The sequence below is a fragment of the Somniosus microcephalus genome, chromosome 10, assembly GCF_052327205.1.
Source record: "Somniosus microcephalus isolate GS21.2 chromosome 10, FLI_Smic_1.0, whole genome shotgun sequence".
NCBI lineage: Eukaryota > Metazoa > Chordata > Chondrichthyes > Squaliformes > Somniosidae > Somniosus > Somniosus microcephalus.
The window spans coordinates 4,643,373-4,661,930 of NC_140996.1; the positions used below are offsets into that span (position 1 = coordinate 4,643,373).

At 47.7% G+C, this 18,558-nt stretch overlaps 1 protein-coding gene across 1 annotated transcript in view; it reads left to right on the top strand.

The window, feature by feature from the left end:
• The first annotated feature begins 829 nt into the window (after window positions 1–829).
• Window positions 830–18,558, top strand: part of rab20 (RAB20, member RAS oncogene family) — a 40,730-nt gene continuing 23,001 nt past the window's right edge. The window contains exon 1 of the mRNA XM_085998357.1: window positions 830–1,109. Coding sequence (XP_085854483.1) covers window positions 938–1,109 — 172 coding nt within the window. The 5' untranslated portion in view covers window positions 830–937. The remainder of the gene's footprint in view (window positions 1,110–18,558) is intronic.

Below are 18,558 nucleotides of genomic sequence, written 5' to 3' on the forward strand. Positions count from 1 at the left end.
CCGGGGGGTGGGGGCGGGGTTGTGTCCCGGGGGGGTGGGTTGTGTCCCGGGGGGTGGGTTGTGTCCCGGCGGGGGTGGGTGGGTTGTGTCCCGGGGGGGGGGGTGGGTTGTGTCCCGGGGGGCGGGTTGTGTCCCGGGGGGGTGGGCGTGGGTTTGTGTCCCGGGGGGTGGGGGTGGGTTGTGTCCCGGGGGGTGGGGGCGGGTTGTGTCCCGGGGGGTGGGTTGTGTCCCGGGGGGCGGGTTGTGTCCCGGGGGGTGGGTTGTGTCCCGGGGGGTGGGTTGTGTCCCCGGGGGGGTGGGGGTGGGTTGTGTCCCGGGGGGTGGGGGCGGGTTGTGTCCCGGGGGGCGGGTTGTGTCCCGGGGGGTGGGTTGTGTCCCGGGGGGTGGGGGGTGGGTTGTGTCCCCGGGGGGTGGGGGCGGGTTGTGTCCCGGGGGGTGGGGGGTGGGTTGTGTCCCGCGGGGGTGGGGGTGGGTTGTGTCCCGGGGGGTGGGGGCGGGTTGTGTCCCGGGGGGTGGGGGTGGGTTGTGTCCCGGGGGGTGGGGGTGGGTTGTGTCCCGGGGGGTGGGGGCGGGTTGTGTCCCGGGGGGTGGGTTGTGTCCCGGGGGTGGGTTGTGTCCCGGGGGGTGGGGGTGGGTTGTGTCCCGGGGGGTGGGGGGTGGGTTGTGTCCCCGGGGGGGTGGGGGTGGGTTGTGTCCCGGGGGGTGGGGGGCGGGTTGTGTCCCGGGGGGTGGGTTGTGTCCCGGGGGGCGGGTTGTGTCCCGGGGGGGGGTGGGATGTGTCCCGGGGGGTGGGGCGCTGAGGCTCCGCCTGTTTCCGCTTTGATCAGACGGAAAGTTTCGCGGATCCTGAGCGGAGCCGGAGAACAGCAAGATCCCAGTCCCCGGACCCCGGGCTCTGTCTCGGTCCTTTCCCCCTGTCCCTGTCCCGGGTGCGGTGATGATGAAGCCCGATGTGAAGGTTGTGATCCTGGGCGATATGAACGTGGGGAAGAGTTCGCTGCTCCAGCGCTTCACCGAGCGCCGCTTCCAGAGCCCGGCCAGCACGGTGGGGGGGGCTTTCTTCCTCAAACAGTGGGGGCGGCACAGCGTCTCCATCTGGGACACGGCAGGTGAGTGAGAGAACCCCCGAACCCCGACCCGACCCCCACAACCAGAACCAGCAAACACCCCCAAACCCCACCGGGGGTTAGAGAGAGAGAGAGAGAGAGAGAGACTGGGGTTAGAGAGAGAGAGAGAGAGACTGGGGTTAGAGAGAGAGAGAGAGAGACTGGGGTTAGAGAGAGAGAGAGAGAGAGACTGGGGTTAGAGAGAGAGAGAGAGAGAGAGACTGGGGTTAGAGAGAGAGAGAGAGAGACTGGGGTTAGAGAGAGAGAGAGAGAGAGAGAGAGACTGGGGTTAGAGAGAGAGAGAGAGACGGGTTAGAGAGCGAGAGAGAGACTGGGGTTAGAGAGAGAGAGAGAGACTGGGGTTAGAGAGAGAGAGAGAGAGACTGGGGTTAGAGAGAGAGAGAGAGACTGGGGTTAGAGAGAGAGAGAGAGACTGGGGTTAGAGAGAGAGAGAGACTGGGGTTGGAGAGAGAGAGAGACTGGGGTTAGAGAGAGAGAGAGAGAGAGAGAGACTGGGGTTAGAGAGAGAGAGAGACTGGGGTTGGAGAGAGAGAGAGACTGGGGTTAGAGAGAGAGAGAGAGAGAGAGACTGGGGTTAGAGAGAGAGAGAGAGACTGGGGTTAGAGAGAGAGACTGGGGTTAGAGAGAGAGAGAGAGAGAGACGAGAGACTGGGGTTAGAGAGAGAGAGAGAGAGAGAGAGACTGGGGTTAGAGAGAGAGAGAGACTGGGGTTAGAGAGAGAGGACTGGGGTTAGAGAGAGAGAGATGAGAGAGAGAGACTGGGGTTAGAGAGAGAGAGAGAGAGAGAGACTGGGGTTAGAGAGAGAGAGAGAGAGAGAGACTGGGGTTAGAGAGAGAGAGAGAGAGACTGGGGTTAGAGAGAGAGAGAGAGAGAGAGAGAGACTGGGGTTCTAGAGAGAGAGAGACGAGAGAAGAGAGAGACGGGTTAGAGAGCGAGAGAGAGACTGGGGTTAGAGAGAGAGAGAGAGACTGGGGTTAGAGAGAGAGAGAGAGAGAGAGAGAGACTGGGGTTAGAGAGAGAGAGAGAGACTGGGGGTTAGAGAGAGAGAGAGAGACTGGGGTTAGAGAGAGAGAGAGACTGGGGTTGGAGAGAGAGAGAGACAGGGTTGGGTTAGAGAGAGAGAGAGAGAGAGAGACTGGGGTTAGAGAGAGAGAGAGAGACTGGGGTTAGAGAGAGAGAGAGAGAGAGAGACTGGGGTTAGAGAGAGAGAGAGACTGGGGTTAGAGAGAGAGACTGGGTGTTAGAGAGAGAGAGAGAGAGAGAGAGAGACTGGGGTTAGAGAGAGAGAGAGAGAGACTGGGGTTAGAGAGAGAGAGAGAGAGACTGGGGTTAGAGAGAGAGAGAGAGACTGGGGTTAGAGAGAGAGAGAGAGACTGGGGTTAGAGAGAGAGAGAGAGACTGGGGTTAGAGAGAGAGAGACTGGGGTTAGAGAGAGAGAGAGAGAGAGAGAGAGAGGACTGGGGTTAGAGAGAGAGAGAGAGAGAGAGACTGGGGTTAGAGAGAGAGACGGGTTAGAGAGAGAGAGAGAGACTGGGGTTAGAGAGAGAGAGAGACTGGGGTTAGAGAGAGAGAGAGAGAGACTGGGGTTAGAGAGAGACATAATATCCTTAGAAACATAATATCCTTAGAAAAAATCAAATAGGCTTTCTTCCAAAACACCGCACCACCGACCATATCTATACCCTTCACACTCTCATTGAAAAACATATACACCAAACAAAAAATGGGAAAATATTCGCTTGTTTCATTGACTTCAAGAAAGCTTTTGACTCTATCTGGCACGAAGGGCTCTATTACAAACTTCTTCAGTGTGGAATAGGGGGCAAAGTGTATGACCTTATTAAATCGATGTATCTGAAAAATAAATGCGGTGTCCACAATTGGAGACAAACGCACCGGTTTCTTCACCCAGAGAAGAGGTGTCCGGCAGGGCTGCAATTTGAGCCCAACCCTGTTCAACATATACATAAATGAGTTAGCAGACATGCTGGAGCAAAGCGAGTCACCGGGTCTCTGTCTCCTAGATGGGGAAGTGAAATCCCTGTTCTATGCGGACGACCTGGTTCTGCTGTCTCCCACAGAACAAGGATTACAGCAACAATTAGACCTACTCGACAAATACTGCCAAAAATTGGGCCCTGACAGTAAATCTAAAGAAAACCAACATCATGATTTTTCAAAAAAGGCCCAGATGTCAGGAAAACAAATACCAGTTTTACTCTCAGTGATACCATCATAGGACACACTATGAGCTACACTTACCTTGGTCTAACCATCACAGCATCAGGGAGCTTCAGCATAGCAGTGAATGCACTAAAAGAAAAAGCCCGAAGAGCCCTATATACAATAAAAAGAAAATTCTACAACATCCAAATTCCAATCAAAATCTGGCTCAAAATATTTGACAGCATAATCCTGCCCATTGCGCTGTACGGTAGTGAAGTATGGGGCCCACTCAATCACCATAGCTACACTAAATGGGAAAAACACACAATAGAAGCCCTACATGCAGAATTTTGCCGAAGCATTCTTCGCACCCAAAGGAAAACACCAACAAATGCATTGTAGAGCCAAACTAGGCAGATACCCACTGATAATAAACATCCAAAAACGAGCACTAAACTTTCTAAATCACCTCAAATCTAGTTCCCCAGACACCCTTCATTTTAAAGCCCTCCAGACCCAAGAGCTGAACCCAGAAATGAGTCCCCGAGTCAGCTGCTACTGAAACTAAGTACTCCTACTCAGCCGGACCCTGACCAGTCCCAGACCAACACTGCCCTCCAAACACCAATCCGAGTGAACCAAATCATTAAACAATGCAAAGAAACCTACCTGGAACATTGGAACAAAATAACCAAAAGCCAAAGCAGATTAGAATGTTACCAGGCCCTAAAAAGAGAATATAAACTGGCAGACTATCTCTCGACCATCAGAGACACAAAACAGAGACAGACCCTCACCAGGTACAGACTAAGCGACCACCAACTGGCAATTGAAAAAGGAAGATACAAGAAATCCTGGCAGCCTAGAGAGAATGGAATATGTGATCAATGGCTGGCCGGCGAGGTTGAGACAGAGATGCACTCCCTCATAAAATGCGAAAAATTCAACAAAACAAGAAACATATATTTTGACAAGCTCAGCCAAACAACCCCAGATTTCAAAGAATTGGATGACCTGTCAAAATTAAGATTAGCCCTGGGAGAAGGAGACAGACCATACCTTGGTGCCCAATATGTAACAACATGTCACAACCTGAGGAACAGCGAGGGACTAACGAGCACACCCATAGCATATATAAACATTAAGAATGTTTAAATCAATACCAAATGTACCCAATGACTGTTTAAAAATTAATACTGAATGTACCCAACGAGGGTCAACGACTGTTTAAATTAATATTGTCTGTACCCAACGAAGGTCAAAATTGTTTGACACCTACAGAATGTTGGAAAACTGTACTTTTTGTTATGTAAGCTTTGGCAATATGGTTCCCTGTAAACTTTCATGCCAATAAAGCATTTGAATTGAATTGAATTGACTGGGGTTAGAGAGAGAGAGAGAGACTGGGGTTAGAGAGAGAGAGAGAGAGAGAGAGATGTCTTCATTTGCACACTCTATATCCCCCCGACAGAATCCCCGTACTTCAAAGAGGACACCTTCTCCAACATAGAGAGGGAGATTATCCAATTCCAGGCCAAGGGAAATGTGTTGATATGTGGGGACCTCAACTCAAGAACGGGCGAAGAACCAGACTTTACCAATAATCATGGGAATAATTACATATTTGGGAATAACCACTTTGATCTCCCTTCCCATCCACACAGGCATAACTGCGACAAACAGACAAATGCTAACGGAAAACAGCTCCTGCAGCTCTGTCGAAGCCTGGGTCTGTACATTGTCAATGGTAGGTTATTGGGAGACTTCCTAGGAAGATCCACCTATTGCTCACCTCTTGGCTTCAGCACCGTAGACTATATGATTACAGATCTAGACCCATCCTCTTTCAGAACATTCACAGTCAAACCACAAACAACACTGTCAGACCACAGTCAAATTACTGCATATCTTGAAAGGACAGAAACAACCAACACAGAAACACAACCCAGTAAACTGTACAACATTAAAAAATCTTACAGATGGGCCAAAAACAGCACGGAAAAATACCAGAAAGCAATTAGCAACCAAACAACTCAAGCTCTCTTGAACACCTTTCTGGAAAATACATACACACACAATAAAGAAGGCGTAAACCGGGCAGTGAATAACCTAAATAATATTTTTGATAATTTGGCATCAATGTCAAACTTGAAAGTTCGCAAGAACAAACCCAAAACAAAAAACTACGAAAAATGGTTTGACTCCGATTGCCAGAACATGAGGAAAAAACTCAGAAAAATAGCAAACCAAAAACACAGACAACCAGAAAATGAGGAATTACGCCTTACTTATTGTCAGGCACTAACACAATACAAAAACACACTCAGAACCAAGAATGAGCAGTATATTAAAAATACACTCATCTCCATTGAGGAATCCATTGATTCCAATTGTTTCTGGGACAACTGGAATACATTACACAAAAAACAACACGACGAATTGGCCATTCAAAACGGAGACACATGGGAAAACCATTTTGAAAAATTATACCAGAAAAACACACTAAGCCCAGAGCAATACCAAATACGCGAAAAACTGGCAAAGCTAGAATTTGCCATAAAAGATAACCAAAACCCGATAGACCCCATAATATCTGAAAAAGAGCTAATTGAAAAACTCAAGGACCTGCGACCAGGAAAAGCTTGCGGTGCAGACGGCATCCTAAGTGAGATGATTAAACACACGGACGATAAAATGAAATTGGCTATACTGAAACTCTTCAACTTGGTTCTGAGTGTCGGTTACTTCCCTGATATCTGGAACAAAGGACTCATAATGCCCATATACAAAAGTGGGGATAAAGTTGACCCAAATAACTATCGAGGCATCTGTGTAAACAGTAACCTGGGGAAGGTTTTCTGTAGTATCATAAACAAAAGACTTATAAACTTCCTTGAGGAGCACAATGTCTTGAGTAAAAGCCAAATTGGATTCCTGCCAAACTATAGAACATCAGATCATATCTTCACCCTACAGACCCTAATTGACAAACACGTTCATCAAAACAAAAGCAAAATCTACACATGCTTTATAGATTTCCAGAAGGCTTTCGATTCCATCTGGCACGATGGTCTATTCCTGAAACTTATCGAAAGCGGGGTAGGGGGAAAAACATATGATGTAATTAAATCAATGTATACAAACAACAAATGTGCAGTTAAAATTGGAGACAAACAAACAAAATACTTCCCACAGGGGTGGGGGGGTGACGCAGGGCTCGCCAATCTCACCGACACTCTTTAATATTTACATAAATGAACTGGCAAAACTATTTGAACAATCTACAGCACCCGGCCTCACCCTATATGAATCCAAGGTTAAATTCCTCCTCTATGCAGACGACCTGGTTCTGCTGTCACCAACTAAGGAGGGTCTACAGCAGAACCTGGATCTGCTGGAGTCGTTCTGTCAGACCTGGGCCCTGACAATAAACCCCCAAAAAATCAAAGTCCTTGTGTTCCAGCAAAGATCCAGACATCAGGGACCCAAAATAAATCTCACACTAGGAACAACTGAAATCGAACAAACCACTAACTACACATACTTGGGCATAAAAATCAGCTCTACGGGAAATTTCAAAATGGCTGTGAATGAACTGAAAGAGAAAGCTAGAAGGGCTTTCTATGCCATTAAAAGATCAATCCAAATAGAAATCCCAATTAGCATTTGGCTCAAAATTTTCAAATCAGTAATTGAACCAATTGCACTCTATGGCAGTGAGGTGTGGGGACCGCTAACACAACAAGAATTTGCAAAATGGGACAAACACCCAATTGAGATCCTACATGCAGAATTCTGTAAAAGTATCCTCCGGACTCGAAGGAAAACCGTAAACAATGCATGCAGGGCAGAACTAGGCCAATATCCACTAATAATTACTATCCAAAAAAGAGCCACCAAATTTTGGAAACACCTAAAAATGAGCAACCCCCACTGCTATCATTACGAAGCCTTGAAATGCCAAGAGAGGACCATAAAGAAGAACACCCTCAGTCAACTAGTCCTGGGACTCAGTGAAGCAACCACTAACACTACTAACAATAACCAGCCCCAGGACAGTGACATCGTAGCACAGAGAATTCGACCCAACACAATTGTCACTAAGCAAAAGGAAAAATACCTGTCATATTGGGCAGAAACAACAGAAACCCAAACCAGCTCAATTACTACTTGGCCCTAAACAGACAATGCAACATGGCTGATTACCTGACCATGGTAAAGGATAGCAAACTGAGAAAAACCTTGACAAGGTACAGACTTAGTGAACATAGCCTGGCGATCGAAAAAGGCAGACACAGGCAGACCCGGCTGCCAAGAGAGGACAGGATATGCTCTCACTGCAGTCAGGGAGTGGTGGAGACAGAGATGCACTTCCTCACAGCTTGTGGAAAATATCAGGGCATCAGGGAGAATTTCTACCAAAAATTCTCACAAATATGCCCTGAATTCAGAACTTTGAATGATGACCAAAAACTCCCATACCTACTAGGGGAAGAGAGAAACTGTGTAACACTAGCGGCACACTATGTTACAGCTTGCCATAAACAGAGGGACAACCAGTAAACCTAAGAAAATAGTGTTTACAAATTATACAAATGTATATTTATACACTCAGGGATATATCTGTTTATACACTGTATGAATAGATCTGCGTTTATGTGTTCAACCATAAATGTATTTCGATGCTTTGGCAACATAAGATGTACCTTATCATGCCAATAAAGCGATTTTGAATTTTGAATTGAATTGAATTGACTGGGGTTAGAGAGAGAGAGAGAGAGAGAGAGACTGGGGTGAGAGAGAGAGAGAGAGACTGGGGTTAGAGAGAGAGAGAGAGAGAGAGAGAGACTGGGGTTAGAGAGAGAGAGAGAGAGAGAGACTGGGGTTAGAGAGAGAGAGAGAGAGAGAGAGAGACTGGGGTGAGAGAGAGACTGGGGTGTTAGAGAGAGAGAGACGGGTTAGAGAGAGACAGAGACTGGGGTTAGAGAGAGAGAGAGAGAGACTGGGGTTAGAGAGAGAGAGAGAGACTGGGGTGTGAGAGAGTCTGGGGTTAGAGAGAGAGAGAGACTGGGGTTAGAGAGAGAGAGAGAGACAGGGGTTAGAGAGAGAGAGAGAGAGACTGGGGTTAGAGAGAGAGAGCCCTCAGTCAACTAGTCCTGGGACTCAGTGAAGCAACCACTAACACTACTAACAATAACCAGCCCCAGATCAGTGACATCGTAGCACAGAGAATTCGACCCAACACAATTGTCACTAAGCAAAAGGAAAAATACCTGTCATATTGGGCAGAAACAACAAAAACCCAAAACAAACTCAATTGCTACTTGGCCCTAAACAGACAATACAACATGGCTGAATACCTGACCATGGTAAAGGATAGCAAACTGAGAAAAACCTTGACAAGGTACAGACTTAGTGAACATAGCCTGGCAATCGAAAAAGGCAGACACAGACAGACCCGGCTGCCAAGAGAGGACAGGATATGCTCTCACTGCAGTCAGGGAGTGGTGGAGACAGAGATGCACTTCCTCACAGCTTGTGGAAAATATGAGGGCATCAGGGAGAATTTCTACCAAAAATTCTCACACATATGCCCTGAATTCAGAAATTTGAATGACGACCAAAAACTCCCATACCTACTAGGGGAACAGAGAAACTGTGTAACCTTAGCGGCACACTATGTTACAGCTTGCCATAAACAGAGGGACAACCAGTAAACCTAAGAAAAGAGTATATACAAATTATACGAATGTATATTTATACACTCAGGGATATATCTGTTTATACACTATGAATAGATCTGCGTTTATGTGTTCAACCATAAATGTTTTTCGATGCTTTGGCAACATAAGATGTACCTTATCAAGCCAATAAAGCGATTTGAATTGAATTGAGAGAGAGAGAGAGAGAGAGAGAGACTGGGGTTAGAGAGAGAGAGAGAGAGAGAGACTGGGGTTAGAGAGAGAGAGAGAGAGAGAGAGACTGGGGAGAGAGAGAGAGACTGGGGTTAGAGAGAGAGAGAGAAAGAGAGACTGGGGTTAGAGAGAGAGAGAGAGACTGGGGTTAGAGAGAGAGAGAGAGACTGGGGTTAGAGAGAGAGAGAGAGAGAGAGAGAGACTGGGGTTAGAGAGAGAGAGACTGGGGTTAGAGAGAGAGAGAGAGAGACTGGGGTTAGAGAGAGAGAGACTGGGGTTAGAGAGAGAGAGAGAGAGAGAGAGAGACGGGTTAGAGAGAGAGAGAGAGAGAGACGGGTTAGAGAGAGAGAGAGAGAGACTGGGGTTAGAGAGAGAGAGAGAGAGAGACTGGGGTTAGAGAGAGAGAGAGACTGGGGTTAGAGAGAAAGATAACCAAAACCCGATAGACCCCATAATATCTGAAAAAGAGCTATTTGAAAAACTCAAGGACCTGCGAGCAGGAAAAGCTTGCGGTGCAAACGGCATCCTAAGCGAGATGATTAAACACACGGACGATAAAATGAAATTGGCTATACTGAAACTCTTCAACTTGGTTCTGAGCGTCGGTTACTTCCCTGATATCTGGAACAAAGGACTCATAACGCCCATATACAAAAGTGGGGACAAAGTTGACCCAAATAACTATCGAGGCATCTGTGTAAACAGTAACCTGGGGAAGGTTTTCTGTAGTATCATAAACAAAAGACTTATAAACTTCCTTGAGGAGCACAATGTCTTGAGTAAAAGCCAAATTGGATTCCTACCAAACTATAGAACATCAGATCATATCTTCACCCTACAGACCCTAATTGACAAACATGTTCATCAAAACAAAAGCAAAATTTTTGCCTGCTTTATAGATTTCCAGAAGGCTTTCGATTCCATCTGGCACGACGGTCTATTCTTGAAACTTATTGAAAGTGGTGTAGGGGGAAAAACATATGATGTAATTCAATCAATGTATACAAACAATAAATGTGCAGTTAAAATTGGAGACAAACAAACAAAATACTTCCCACAGGGGCGTGGTGTGACGCAGGGCTCGCCCATCTCACCGACACTCTTTAATATTTACATAAATGAGTTGGCAGAACTACTTGAACAATGTACAGCACCCGGCTTCACCCTATATGAATCCAAGGTTAAATTCCTCCTCTATGGAGATGACCTGGTTCTGCTGTCACCAACTAAGGAGGGTCTACAGCAGAACCTGGATCTGCTGGAGTCATTCTGTCAGACCTGGGCCCTGACAATAAACCCCCAAAAAACCAAAGTCCTTGTGTTCCAGCAAAGATCCAGACATCAGGGACCCAGAATAAATTTCACACTAGGAACAACTAAAATCGAACAAACCACTAACTACACATATTTGGGCATAAAAATCAGCTCTACGGGAAATTTTCATCTGGCTGTGAATGAACTGAAAGAGAAAGCTAGAAGGGCTTTCTATGCCATTAAAAGATCAATCCAAATAGAAATCCCAATTAGCATTTGGCTCAAAATTTTTAAATCAGTAATTGAACCAATTGCACTCTATGGCAGTGAGGTGTGGGGACCGCTAACACAGCAAGAATTTGCAAAATGGGACAAACACCCAATTGAGATCCTACATGCAGAATTCTGTAAAAGTATCCTCCGGACTCAAAGGAAAACCGTAAACAATGCATGCAGGGCAGAACTAGGCCAATATCCACTAATAATTACTATCCAAAAAAGAGCCACCAAATTTTGGAAACACCTAAAAATGAGCAACCCCCACTGCTATCATTACGAAGCCTTGAAATGCCAAGAGAGGACCATAAAGAAGAACACCCTCAGTCAACTAGTCCTGGGACTCAGTGAAGCAACCACTAACACTACTAACAATAACCAGCCCCAGGACAGTGACATCGTAGCACAGAGAATTCGACCCAACACAATTGTCACTAAGCAAAAGGAAAAATACCTGTCATATTGGGCAGAAAGAACAAAAACCCAAAACAAACTCAATTGCTACTTGGCCCTAAACAGACAATACAACATGGCTGAATACCTGACCATGGTAAAGGATAGCAAACTGAGAAAAACCTTGACAAGGTACAGACTTAGTGAACATAGCCTGGCGATCGAAAAAGGCAGACACAGACAGACCCGGCTGCCAAGAGAGGACAGGATATGCTCTCACTGCAGTCAGGGAATGGTGGAGACAGAGGTGCACTTCCTCACAGCTTGTGGAAAATATCAGGGCATCAGGGAGAATTTCTACCATAAATTCTCACAAATATGCCCTGAATTCAGAAATTTGAATGACGACCAAAAGCTCCCATACCTACTGGGGGAACAGAGAAGCTGTGTAACCTTAGCGGCACACTATGTTACAGCTTGCCATAAACAGAGGGACAACCAGTAAACCTAAGAAAAGAATATATACAAATTATACGAATGTATATTTATACACTCAGGGATATATCTGTTTATACACTGTATGAATAGATCTGCGTTTATGTGTTCTACCATAAATGTTTTTCGATGCTTTGGCAACATAAGATGTACCTTATCATGCCAATAAAGTGATTTGAATTGATTTGAATTGAATTGAGAGAGAGACTGGGGTTAGAGAGAGAGAGAGAGAGAGAGAGAGAGACTGGGGTTAGAGAGAGAGAGAGAGGGACTGGGTTTAGAGAGAGAGAGAGAGAGACTGGGGTTAGAGAGAGAGAGAGAGAGACTGGGGTTAGAGAGAGAGAGAGAGACTGGGGTTAGAGCGAGAGAGAGAGAGACTGTGAAGTATGGGGCCCGCTAAATCACCAAAGCTACACTAAATGGGAAAAACACACAATAGAAGCCCTACATGCAGAATTCTGCCGAAGCATCCTTCGCACCCAAAGAAAAACGCCAACAAATGCATGCAGAGCCGAACTAGGCAGATACCCACTGATAATAAACATCCAAAAACGAGCACTAAACTTCCTAAATCACCTCAAATCTAGCTCCCCAGACACCCTTCATTTCAAAGCCTTTCAGACCCAAGAGCTAAACCCAGAAAAGAGTCCCCTGAGTCAGCTGCTACTGAAACTAAGTACTCAGCCGGACCCTGACCAGCCCCAGACCAACACAGCCGTCCAAACACCAATCCGAGTGAACCAAATCATTAAACAATGCAAAGAAACCTACCTGGAACATTGGAACAAAATAACCGAAAGCCAAAGCAGATTAGAATGTTACCGGGCCCTAAAAAGAGAATATAAACTGGCAGACTACCTCACGACCATCAGAGACACAAAACAGAGACAGACCCTCACCAGGTACAGACTAAGCGACCACCAACTGGAAATTGAAAAAGGCAGATACAAGAAATCCTGGCAGCCTAGAGAGAATAGAATATGCGATCAATGTCTGGCCGGCGAGGTTGAAACAGAAATGCATTTCCTCCTAAAATGCGAAAAATTCAACACATCAAGAAACATATTATTCAACAAGCTAAGCCAAACAACCCCAGATTTCAAGGAATTGGATGACCTGTCAAAATTGAGATTAGTCATGGGAGAAGGAGACAGACCATACCTTGGGGCCAAATATGTAACAACATGTCACAACCTGAGGACTGTTTAAAAGTAAGACTGTTTAAAATTAATATTGAACGTACCAAATGAAGTAGAAAGACTGTTTAAAATTAATATTGTTTAAAAGTAATATTGTATGTACCCAACAAATGTCAAATCGATTGACACCTACAGAATGTTGGAAAACTGTACCTTTTTGCTATGTAAGCTTTGGCAATATGGTTCTCTGTAAACTTTCATGCCAATAAAGCATTTGAATTGAATTGGAATTGGACTGGGGTTAGAGAGAGAGAGAGAGAGAGACTGGGGTTAGAGAGAGAGAGAGAGAGAGAGAGAGAGACTGGGGTTAGAGAGAGAGAGAGAGAGAGAGTGGGGTTAGAGAGAGAGAGAGGGGTGTGAGAGAGAGAGAGAGACTGGGGTTAGAGAGAGAGAGAGACTGGGGTTAGAGAGAGAGAGACTGGGGTTAGAGAGAGAGAGAGAGAGAGACTGGGTTGGAGAGAGAGAGAGGGGGACCGGGCTTTGAGCCCAACGTGGAATTGGGAAATGATCAAGGACTCGTTCTAGGGTTGTTTGGTCAACAGTGAGCTGATGGGATGGAATTAAGGTTTTTTTTTACGTTGTGTGTAAGTTTCCTCCGTGTTTTTAGATTAAGTTGCACCAATTAAACCTTCTCTGCAGCAGTTGTTTGGTTGCATGCTCTGTTGAGGTGCTAGCCTGGCTCAGTGGGTAGCACACAATACAATACAATACAAATCGCTTTATTGGCATGATAAGGTACATCTTATGTTGCCAAAGCATCAAAATACATTTATGGTTGAACACATAAACGCGGTTCCATTCATACAGTGTATAAACAGGTATATCCCTGAGTTTATAAATATATTTTCGCCTTGTTTATATATACTCTTGTCTTAGTTTACTGGTTGTCCCTCTGTTCATGGCAAGCTGTAACATAGTGTGCCGCCAGTGTTACACAGCTTCTCTCCTCCCCCAGTAGGAATGGGAGTTTTTGGTTGTCAGTCAGATTTCTGAATTCAGGGCATATTTGTGAGAATTTTTGATAGAAATTCTCTCTGATGCCCTGATATTTTCCACAGGCTGTGAGGAAGTGCATCTCTGTCTCAACTACTCCCTGACTGCAGTGAGAGCATATCCTGTCTTCTCTTGGCAGCCTGGTCTGCCTGTGTCTGCCTTTTTCGATCGCTAGGCTATGTTCGCTAAGTCTGTACCTTGTCAAGGTTCTTCTCAGTTTGTTATCCTTTACCATGGTCAGGTAATCAGCTATGTTGTATTGTCTGTTTAGGGCCAAGTAGCAATTGAGTTTGCTTTGGGTTTTTGTTGTTTCTGCCCAATATGACAGATATTTTTCCTTTTGCTTAGCGACGATTGTGTTGGGTCGAATTCTTTGTGTTACCCTGTCACTGTCCTGGGGCTGGTTATTGTTAGTATTGTTATTAGTTACTTTATTGAGTCCCAGGACTAGTTGACTGAGGGTATTCTTCTTTATGGTCAGCTCTTGGCATTTCAGGGCGTCGTAGTGATAGCATTGGGGGTTGCTCATTTGTAGGTGATTCCAAAATTTGGTGGCTCTTTTTTGGATAGTGATTATTAATGGGTATTGGCCTAGTTCCGCCCTGCATGCGTTGTTTACTGTTTTCCTTTGAGTCCGGAGGATACTTTTACAGAATTCCGCATGTAGGATCTCAATTGGGTGTTTGTCCCATTTTGCAAAATCTTGTTGTGTTAGTGGTCCCCAGACCTCACTGCCATAGAGTGCAATTGGTTCAATTACTGATTTGAAAATTTTGAGCCAAATGCTAATTGGGATTTCTATTTGGATTGATTTTTTGATGGCATAGAAAGCCCTTCTTGCTTTCTCTTTCAGTTCATTCACAGCCAGTTTGAAGTTTCCCGTAGAACTGATTTTTAAGCCCAAGTATGTGTAGTGAGTGGTTTGTTCAATTTTGGTTGTTCCTACTGTGAAATTTATTGTGGGTCTGCACACTCTGCCAAGTCAGAAGGTTGTGGGTTTGTGCCCCACTCCAGGATTTGAGCAGGTGGTGCTCTCTGTGCCAGTACCGGGGGAGTGCTGCACTGTTGACGATGCTGTCTTGAGGATGAGATGAGGATGAGATGTTAAACCGAGGCCCTGGGCAGGTGCACGTAAATGATCTCATGATGCTACTGAAAGAAGAGCAGTGAGCTCTCTCTGTCCTCCCTCAACCAGAACCACCAAAAGATTAACTGGGTGTTCATTTCGTGCTGTTTGTGGGCTCTTGTGTATATTCGCGATCTTGTGTGCAAATTGGTTGCTGTTTTTCTCTACATTTTAAGTAATTGAATGTGAAGTGCTTTGGGATGAGCGCCAGATGTGATGAAGTACTGGATAATTCGATCTAACTTTCCTCCCATTTTTCTACTTTTCCATCTTTTTAATTTGGTCTCTCGCCTCTGAGTCAGAAGGTCGTGGGTTCAAGTCCCACTCCAGAGACTTGAGCACAGAAATCCACGCTGACACTCCAGTGCAGTGCTGAGGGAGCACCGCTCTGTCGGAGGGACAGTACTGAGGGAGCTCCGCACCGTCGGAGGGGCAGTACTGAGGGAGCACCGCACTGTCGGAGGGGCAGTACTGAGGGAGCTCCGCACTGTTGGAGGGGCAGTACTGAGGGAGCACCGCACTGTCGGCGGGGCAGTACTGAGGGAGCGCAGTACTGAGGGAGCACCGCACTGTCGGAGGGGCAGTGCTGAGGGAGCGCCGCACTGTCGGAGGGGCAGTACTGAGGGAGCGCCACACTGTCGGAGGAGCAGTACTGAGGGAGCTCCGCACTGTCGGCGGGGCAGTACTGCGGGAGCTCCGCACTGTCGGAGGGGCAGTACTGAGGGAGCACCGCACTGTCGGAGGGGCAGTGCTGAGGGAGCGCCGCACTGTCGGAGGGGCAGTACTGAGGGAGCGCCACACTGTCGGAGGGGCAGTACTGAGGGAGCTCCGCACTGTCGGAGGGGCAGTACTGAGGGAGTGCTGCACTGTCGGAGGGGCAGTACTGAGGGAGCGTCGCACTGTCGGAGGGGCAGTGCTGAGGGAGCTCCGCACTGTTGGAGGGGCAGTACTGAGGGAGCTCCGCACTGTTGGAGGGGCAGTACTGAGGGAGCACCGCTCTGTCGGAGGGGCAGTACTGAGGGAGCTCCGCACTGTCGGAGGGGCAGTACTGAGGGAGCGCCGCACTGTCGGAGGGGCAGTGCTGAGGGAGCTCCGCACTGTTGGAGGGGCAGTACTGAGGGAGCTCCGCACTGTTGGAGGGGCAGTACTGAGGGAGCACCGCTCTGTCGGAGGGGCAGTACTGAGGGAGCTCCGCACTGTCGGAGGGGCAGTACTGAGGGAGCGCCGCACTGTCGGAGGGGCAGTGCTGAGGGAGCGCCGCACTGTCGGAGGGGCAGTACTGAGGGAGCGCCGCACTGTCGGTGGGGCAGTACTGAGGGAGCGCCGCACTGTCGGCGGGGCAGTACTGAGGGAGCACCGCACTGTCGGCGGGGCAGTACTGAGGGAGCTCCGCACTGTCGGAGGGGCAGTACTGAGGGAGCACCGCACTGTCGGAGGGGCAGTGCTGAGGGAGCGCCGCACTGTCGGAGGGGCAGTACTGAGGGAGCACCGCACTGTCGGAGGGGCAGTACTGAGGGAGCACCGCACTGTCGGAGGGGCAGTACTGAGGGAGCGCCGCACTGTAGGAGGGGCAGTACTGATGGAGCACCGCACTGTCGGCGGGGCAGTACTGAGGGAGCACCGCACTGTCGGCGGGGCAGTACTGAGGGAGCTCCGCACTGTCGGAGGGGCACTACTGAGGGAGCACCGCACTGTCGGAGGGGCAGTGCTGAGGGAGCGCCGCACTGTCGGAGGGGCAGTACTGAGGGAGCGCCACACTGTCGGAGGGGCAGTACTGAGGGAGCTCCGCACTGTCGGAGGGGCAGTACTGAGGGAGCACCGCACTGTCGGAGGGGCAGTACTGAGGGAGCGCCGCACTGTAGGAGGGGCAGTACTGATGGAGCGCCGCACTGTCGGAGGGGCCGTCTTTCGGATGAGACGTTAAACCGAGGCCTCGTCTGCCCTCTCAGGTGGATGTAAAAGATCCCGTCTCACTATTTCGAAGAAGAGCAGGAGGAGTTCTCCCTGGTGTCCTGGGGCCAATAGTTATCCCTGAACGAACATCATTAAAACAGATTCGATAGCAAAATACTGCAGATGCTGGAAATCCGAAATAACAACAGAAAATGCTGGAAAAACTCAGCAGGCCAGGCAACATCCGTGGAGAGAGATTAGAGTCGACGTTTCGGGTTGAACCCTTTTTCAAAACTGGAAAGAAAATGAAATAGATCGAAGGGCCGAGGTTACCTATTAAATTTTTACTTATATTTTTTTTCCACCCCTTAGTTTTGGGTTTTCCCTCCCCCCCCCCCCCCCCATTTCCTTTTTTCTCTCTCCCACATGGCAGCTGTCTCTCTTTCTGCCAGTACACTTCACACCTAATCTCAGCCGTCTTTTGTCTCCACTGTCCTATCACCATCTGGTCTGGTTTTGAATACCTCTTGTCTCTTCACTTCTTCTGTTCTCTCCCAGTCCTGCCTTTCCATCTGTTTCATTTCCTTTCCAGTTTTGAAAAAGGGTTTCGACCCGAAACGTCGACTCTAATTTCTCTCCATGGATGTTGCCGGACCTGCGGAGTTTTCCAGCATTTTCTGTTGTTATTTCACTAACCAGATGGTCTGGGTCATTTTCACATTGCTGTTTGTGGGAGCTTGCTGTGCGCAAAAAAGAAAGTACTGACATTTCTACAGCGCCTTTCATGACCACCGGATGTCCCAAAGTGCTTTACAGCCAATAAAGTATTTTTGAATTGCAGTCACTGGTGTAATTTAGGAAACGCTCCTCCAATTCCGGCCTCTTGCGTATCCCTGATTTCCATCGCTCCACCATTGGCGGTCGTGCCTTCAGCTGCCGGGGCCCCGAGCTCTGGAATTCCCTCCCTAAACCTCTCCGCCTCTCTCTCCTCCTTTAAGATGCTCCTTAAAACCGACTTCTTTGACCAAGCTTTTGGTCACCTGTCCTAATATCTCCTATGTGGCTTTGTGTCAGACTTTATTTGATAACGTTCCTGTGAAGCGCCCTGGGAGGTTTCACTATGTTAAAGGCGCGGTATAAATACAAGCTGTTGTTCACATAGCTAAACAATTGGCCCCCACCTCCAACAGTGGAATTGTCGACCCGACACTCTGATCCAAATCAAAGGCCTGCCCAAGGTAACAGCCTCAAGACGCCGTCCCACTGAAATCATTGGCACCTGCCTGCCATGTTTAAACAATGCAATCTTTTGTTTGTCTTCCAAATAGTTGCCTCGTCCATTTAATACACTGACCCAGCCGAGATAAGCGCAGCAAATCATCGAGTTACACAAAGTGTACTGCACAGAAACAGGCCATTCGGCCCAACTGGTCCGTGCCGGTGTTTGTGCTCCACACCAGCCTCCTCCCACCCCTCTTCATCTCACCCCATCAGCATATCCTTCTATTCCTTTCTCCCTCATGTGTTTATCCAGCTTCACCTTAAATGTATCTCTGCTCTTCGCCTCAACCACTCCCTGTGGCAGCGAGTTCCACATTCTCACCACTCTCTGGGTAAAGAAGTTTCTCCTGAATTCCCGATTGGATTTATTGGTGATTATCTTATATTAATGGCCAATGTTCCCTCTAAGCTGTCCGGCCGCACAGTGATGGGAAAGGGA